This window comes from Chlorocebus sabaeus, chromosome 8 (assembly GCF_047675955.1).
Source record: "Chlorocebus sabaeus isolate Y175 chromosome 8, mChlSab1.0.hap1, whole genome shotgun sequence".
NCBI classification, from domain to species: Eukaryota; Metazoa; Chordata; class Mammalia; order Primates; family Cercopithecidae; genus Chlorocebus; species Chlorocebus sabaeus.
Window position 1 is genome coordinate 58,673,030 of NC_132911.1, and position 6,834 is coordinate 58,679,863.

A 6,834-nucleotide genomic window follows, 5' to 3' on the forward strand; every position below is an offset into this window, starting at 1 on the left:
TCATTTCTTAGCGCTGTACAAGGGCTTGTTTTAAAAGTCCCACTGAAAACTTTTTTTTTTCCAGATCGAAACACAAGTTTAATAGTCATTCAGATTTCATTCCAGTCTAAACAAACGTATAGAAATCTAATTATCTGCCAGAATAACCATCTTAAACTGACTCTAAGAACCACAGTTACTTTGCAGCTAAAACAGATTGTTCTCTTCCCCCTAACAAACTCGGACATTTAGCCAAATATTGCTGCTGTCTTTACTTTTAGAAATCAGTATTAAGGCTCACCTGTTACTGAACACATGCGAGAAAGTTTTGTTATGCGTATCTTATATACATCTTGTACACATTTTCATACTTCACATGATGTGTATAATAAGACACACATTAAAAACTGGTTGGTTTGTCATGAGTAAATGCTTTATTCTTCAGAGTGATGGAATATTGGATCCAGAACGTCGTTCCGTATTTAATCTTGCTTTAGAAAATTAGGATTTATCTTGGACACAGCATTTTGAACATAACACAGGCAAGTTAAGTCCTGGGGGAAAAATTGTATTTTTAAATTTATTATCAACGGTGTCTTTCGCATTCGAGAAAATACATTTGAAGAAGATGCCAGGTCACCCACCACTGAAACACCCTCGGCTTCTACAAACAGATGTGCTTTAAAGAGAATAGAATGGACGCTCAGTATGTTCATCTAAACGACCTTGGGCAAGTATGTCGATTCCAAAGCACAATCAGCCCTCCCAGATGGCTTTTCGAGTCTCCCTAACCCGGGTGGGAGAGGACGCGGCGCCAGAGCCCGGCTCCCGCTAGTTTTCCCGGGGGCAGGGGTAGCCCTGGGCGCGGGGCCAGGGGAGGGGCAAGGGGCGGGCGTGGGGTTGGACTGGGACTTGGGACTCGGACCACGGCCTGGGCGTGGGCCTAACTACGCTGGACCGGCCCGCCCTCGCCGCTCCATTGGCCACATCTGTGCAGAAAAGGCCCTGCGGCCCAGGGGCGCCCGCAGTGTCACTAGGTCGGTTGGGGGCCCTGGGCACGCTGTAGACCGTAGACCGCGACAGGCCAGAACACGGGCGGCCGCTTCCGGCCGGGAGACCCGCGCAGCCCTCGGGGCATCTCAGTGCCTCGCTCCCCACCCCCTACCCCGGGTCGGGGGAGGCGGCGCGTCCGGCGGAGAGTTGAGGGGAGCGGGGCCGGCCTGGAGCGCCATGAGCAGCCCGGATGCGGGATACGCCAGTGACGACCAGAGCCAGACCCGGAGCGCGCTGCCCGCGGTGATGGCCGGGCTGGGCCCCTGCCCCTGGGCCGAGTCGCTGAGCCCCATCGGGGACATGAAGGTGAAGGGCGAGGCGCCGGCGAGCAGCGGAGCGCCGGCCGGGACCGCGGGCCGAGCCAAGGGCGAGTCCCGTATCCGGCGGCCGATGAACGCCTTCATGGTGTGGGCTAAGGACGAGCGCAAGCGGCTGGCGCAGCAGAATCCAGACCTGCATAACGCGGAGCTGAGCAAGATGCTGGGTGAGTCCGAGTCAGGGACGCAGGCGGCCGGGCGCGCTGGCGCGAATCGCTAGGCCGCTTTCTTAAGCCCCAAACGGTGTTCTTTGCGAGCCTGACGCCCGAGACCCCATGTCCTTTCTTAAGGCTCTCGGTTCCCTTCCCGCTTCCCGGTCTCCGAGCCTCCAAAGTAGCTTTGCGCCGTGCTCCCCGGCTCCCGGATTCCCCAGGTGGCCGGGGACGTGGGTCCAAAGGCTCTGGGAAGGCGACTTCCCGGCACCTGAGCAGCGCGAGAGCACCCTTGGCCCGAACTGGGCCGGTTGTGTCCATCCCTCGACCCCTTCCCTAGCTAGGTGTCCTTTTCTGTTTTTCGAACGACCAGGTGATGGGTGAGCGGAAAGCCGCTTCCAGGAGACCAAAAGAAAGGGGTGCCTTTAGAGGACGGGTGTTCCCCAAGGGCTTGGACTCAGGAGTCCCAGACCTCCATTTTTAACTTCACCCCAGTTGCTCAATTCAAGGTCTGAGGCGAGAGATGCGTCTGGGTCGGGGAGGGGCCTGGGGCGGGAGCGCAGCCGATAAACCCTGCGCCCCTCTCCCCCTTCCTTCCACTGTGCAGGCAAGTCGTGGAAGGCGCTGACGCTGGCGGAGAAGCGGCCTTTCGTGGAGGAGGCCGAGCGGCTGCGCGTGCAGCACATGCAGGACCACCCCAACTACAAGTACCGGCCGCGGCGGCGCAAGCAGGTGAAGCGGCTGAAGCGGGTGGAGGGCGGCTTCCTACACGGCCTGGCCGAGCCGCAGGCGGCGGCGCTGGGCCCCGAGGGCGGCCGAGTGGCCATGGACGGCCTGGGCCTCCCGTTCCCCGAGCAGGGCTTCCCTGCCGGTCCGCCGCTGCTGCCTCCGCACATGGGCGGCCACTACCGCGACTGCCAGAGTCTGGGCGCGCCTCCGCTCGACGGCTATCAGTTGCCCACGCCCGACACGTCCCCGCTGGACGGCGTGGACCCCGACTCGGCTTTCTTCGCCGCCCCGATGCCCGGGGACTGCCCGGCGGCCGGCACCTACAGCTACTCGCAGGTCTCGGACTACGCTGGCCCCCCGGAGCCTCCCGCCGGCCCCATACACCCCAGACTCGGCCCAGAGCCCGCGGGTCCATCGATGCCGGGCCTCCTGGCGCCACCCAGCGCCCTGCACATGTACTACGGCGCGATGGGCTCGCACGGGGCGGGCGGCGGGCGCGGCTTCCAGATGCAGCCGCAACACCAACACCAGCACCAGCACCAGCCCCCGGGTCCCGGACAACCGTCGCCCCCTCCGGAGGCACTGCCCTGCCGGGACGGCACGGACCCCAACCAGCCCGCCGAGCTTCTCGGAGAGGTGGACCGCACGGAATTTGAACAGTATCTGCACTTCGTGTGCAAGCCTGAGATGGGCCTCCCCTACCAGGGGCATGACTCCAGTGTGAATCTCCCCGACAGCCACGGGGCCATTTCCTCCGTGGTGTCCGACGCCAGCTCCGCGGTATATTACTGCAACTATCCTGACGTGTGACAGGTCCCCGATCCGCCCCAGCCTGCAGGCCAGAAGCAGTGTTACACACTTCCTGGAGGAGGGAAGGAAATCCTCAGACTCCTGGGTGGTGGTTGTTGCTGTTGTCGTTTTTTAAAAGGTGTCTTGGCATATAATTTATGGTAATTTATTTTGTCTGCCACTTGAACAGTTTTGGGAGGGGTGAGGTTTCATTTAAAATTTGTTCAGAGATTTGTTTCCCGTAGTTGCATTGTCAAAAACCCTATTTCCAAGTTCAAGTTAACTAGCTTTGAATGTGTCCCAAAACAGCTTCCTCCATTTCCTGAAATTTTATTGATCAAAGAAATGTTGTCCCGGGTGTGTTTTTTGTATCTTCTAAAAAATAAAATCTGGAATCCTGTTTTTTCGTTCTACTAGTACCTCTGTCACACTAGTTTTATCAAAACCCAATTTTTAAGATCAATGTTAAGTCTATTAGTTAATGTAAATTTCTCATCCTCTTGAAAAGGGTGAACATAATTTAAGGACTATATCTAAAAATAAACATTAGGATATCTAAGTTTGATGTAATTGTTTCGGGAAGGAAAAAAGAAAAGCATTCTGGAATGAACCTACTTCATTTCAAGTAATCTTAATTTTTAAAACGAACGGTTAATTAATATTTTCAATTCCAGTATATCACTTTAAGTAGAAGGGGATGTCCAAGTAATTTTGGTTTTCTAACTGTTGAATCATAAGCTTGACTGGCCCACAGAGGCTTTTCGGATGTTTTTATCTGTGTTCTGCCATCTCTTTACACTCCTCCGACATTCAGTTTACCTAAATCTTCACATTTTTACACCTTGGGAAGTGGCGTTGCTGGGTTGAAAATAAAGGAGTCACAGAAACTAATCAAAATAAAATGTGCATTATGACAACTTTTAATACACTTTAGCATTTTATTTGAAGAATTTTTTTTTTGTTTTTAGATTTAATACATACATGGACGATGGCACAAACTTAGGGGAGAATCCATGAATGGTTTGTAGTGTCCCTATCTATCACCATCATTACCTTACCAAGAAGAAACTGAGTTACAGGGTTGTGAGTAAAAGATGGGGATCAGCTCCTGTAATCAGCCATGCTAATTGCTGCGGCACGTCTCACCACATTTTACAGATTGAGGCATAAATGGAAACAGGTGACTTATAATGGGCATTTCCTGTGCCAGATGTTTGTTCAATGCCGTTCTAAACAGCTTGAGTCTCAACAAGCCTGCAGGTTTAGGTGCTATTTTTCCCATTTTGTAAGTGAGGAAAGGAGTCACCAGGCCTTCCCCTGCCACATATATGAAGGCTTGTATTACAAGTTCTTTTGACATATTTCTCACCTGTTTTCCTCTGGACCAGGGTGTATTCATGGGCACTGGGAGAATTTACATTTTGTTGGTGGCAAACCATACAATTATCCTTAGCAGCAAGTGCTACAGAAAAAGGAAAGGCTTGGAGGATAGCTTACAGCATTTATATGGGAGAGATGTCTGAGCTGAAATGATTGGATTCTCTTGAAAAAAGGCATGGAATATGTTTTTCAGAAGGGATTCCTGGAATGTGAAGGATAGACGGTTTCAGTGAGGAAAGATAAGTTTATTTTGTTAGGCATAACAGGCTTCCTTTAAAAAGGTTAAATTCTAACCCTTAGCTGAGGTGGGTTGTTTCTGCTTCCAGCCTGAGCTCCTTCTCCAGGGTGTCCCAAGAGTTCCCAGTAGATGAAGTGGGCAGAAGGGCTACCAGCCTAAGTTCAGGGCGGTGCTCAGACTACACTTGGCATTTTCATCATACTCAGTCAGCCGAAGAAGACTCAGCTGTACCCTTGGCTGCCATCTGTTAACAATATTAAGACAAGTACAGAAAAGAGAAAGAAAAAGAGTTCCTAGGGGAAAGATCTAAAGTCCTGTAAATTACATCCTTAACTCCTAGGTGCGGGTGGAAAAGCAGTAAGAGCTAAAATTGTTAAGATACTGTCCATGCATTTACATGGATGGAGGGATTTGTCTTCACAAATAAATTTTTTTGGGTAGAAGCATCAAGCCAATTCCTTCTCTTTCCTCAAGCATGCAGATCAAGTGACTGCAGGTAGCAGCTAGTGATTTTTTTTTAACTCCTAATTTTAATTTTTATGGGTACATAGTAGGGGTATATATTTATGGGGCACATGAGTTGTTTTGGTACAGATATGCAATGCGTAGTAATCACATTATGTAGAATGGGATATTCATTCCCTCCAGCATTTATCCTTTGTGTTACAATCCAGTTATACTCTTATTTTAAAATGTACAATTAAATTATTATTGGCTATAGTCACTCTGCTGTGCTATCAAATACTAGGTCTTATTCCTTCTATGTTTGTTTGTTTTTTTTTTCGGTAGTTTTAAATTACCAAAACATTTGGTATCCTTAAACCCTTTCTCATTTTAAAGTACTGGGATGTGGGCCCTGGCAAAATTAGAAGTAGAGCTTTGGGGTCCATTACAGACCATTATAGTTTTCAAGTGAACGACAGAATGTAAAACTTCTGCCTAGGTTGAAAGACTCTATGTCATCACCAAGTGCACAGACCACCCCGCCCCCTGCCAGCTATGACATCACCAAATGCATAAATCCCCTCTGTGACATCAGCAAGTGCCTGGATACCCCCATGACATCGCCAAGTACATAGACTCCTGTTTCCTCAAGTAGATTCAGATGAAGTGACCACAGGTACTAGCTATTGATTTTTTGAGACAAAATACTAAATCTGTCTCAAGTTTTTACTATTTTATTTTGGAGACAAATACACATAAAGGATACATTGCTTTTCTCCCCATATCTACTTTTGGTACTTTAGAAGTACATTAGGAGGTAAGAATCCAGCTCTTTTATGAGCTAAGATAGCCAGATTTGATGCCAGTATAGAATGTGCATGCCTTTGAGACATCCAGAGCAATAAGAAAGAGGGTATTTTTCCCCCATGAGAATGCTGACTACATCTCTATTAAAGCTACCAGGTGAGTCTGATAAATTACAGATAAACTTGTAAATTACTTATACAAGCAGTTAAGAGATAATATTACAATGAAACAATTTATTTCACTTATTATTCTTATCAGTAGATTATTGTATCTTTAGTTTGAATCACGCTGCAGAAGATACCAGCTTGAATTTGTACTGATATTAGGAAAAACACGTACAAGCCAAAGGAATTCAGATAAAATGGAAAGGGGTGCAATGAACCAAAGGACATCATGTCAGCCTAACATTTTAAAATGTCCCATTTCATTTTGTTTTTAATACTGCGCCTGTCACATAATAGATGTTCAACATTCCCTTCCTCCCCCTGTTCCTCTCTGATTTGTTTTGACAATAGTGGACAGGGAGAAGTATTTTACATCCATTATTTCAGCACAAATTTATTTTTCCTGCTTACAAGGTGCTTCCTTCTGGGTCCACAATATTCATCTGAAGAAAAATGGCACTGATGTTCCTACCCAGTCCCCATCTGGAGTAGGCTCAAGTTCTTCCACAGGGTGGGGTCCTAATGGACAGAGTATTTCTTTAGGTCCTCTGGCCTGGGATCCAGCAGCATCTCAGTTTCTCTATCCCTACCCTCCTTCTAATGAGAAGGTGGCTGTGTGCTTTCTCCGGAATTATGTAGCAGCTTTATGGGAATAATTCAGTTTGCACCATCCTCCATATACAAACACTGAACCCTCACCATTGATATTTCTCCCAGATTGGTTCAAGATACTGGAAAGTACAATATCTCAGTGCAGCACCTAGTACACAGCAAGTGCTAAA

General features: G+C 48.6%; 1 protein-coding gene across 1 annotated transcript; it reads left to right on the top strand.

Annotated features, from left to right (window-relative positions):
• The first annotated feature begins 962 nt into the window (after positions 1-962).
• Positions 963-3,421, top strand: SOX17 (SRY-box transcription factor 17). Its single transcript, XM_008000656.3, has 2 exons — positions 963-1,516; positions 2,109-3,421. The coding sequence occupies exons 1-2, from the start codon at positions 1,210-1,212 to the stop codon at positions 3,038-3,040; spliced, it is 1,239 nt and encodes a 412-aa protein (XP_007998847.2). The 5' UTR covers positions 963-1,209; the 3' UTR covers positions 3,041-3,421.
• The last annotated feature ends 3,413 nt before the right edge of the window (positions 3,422-6,834 follow it).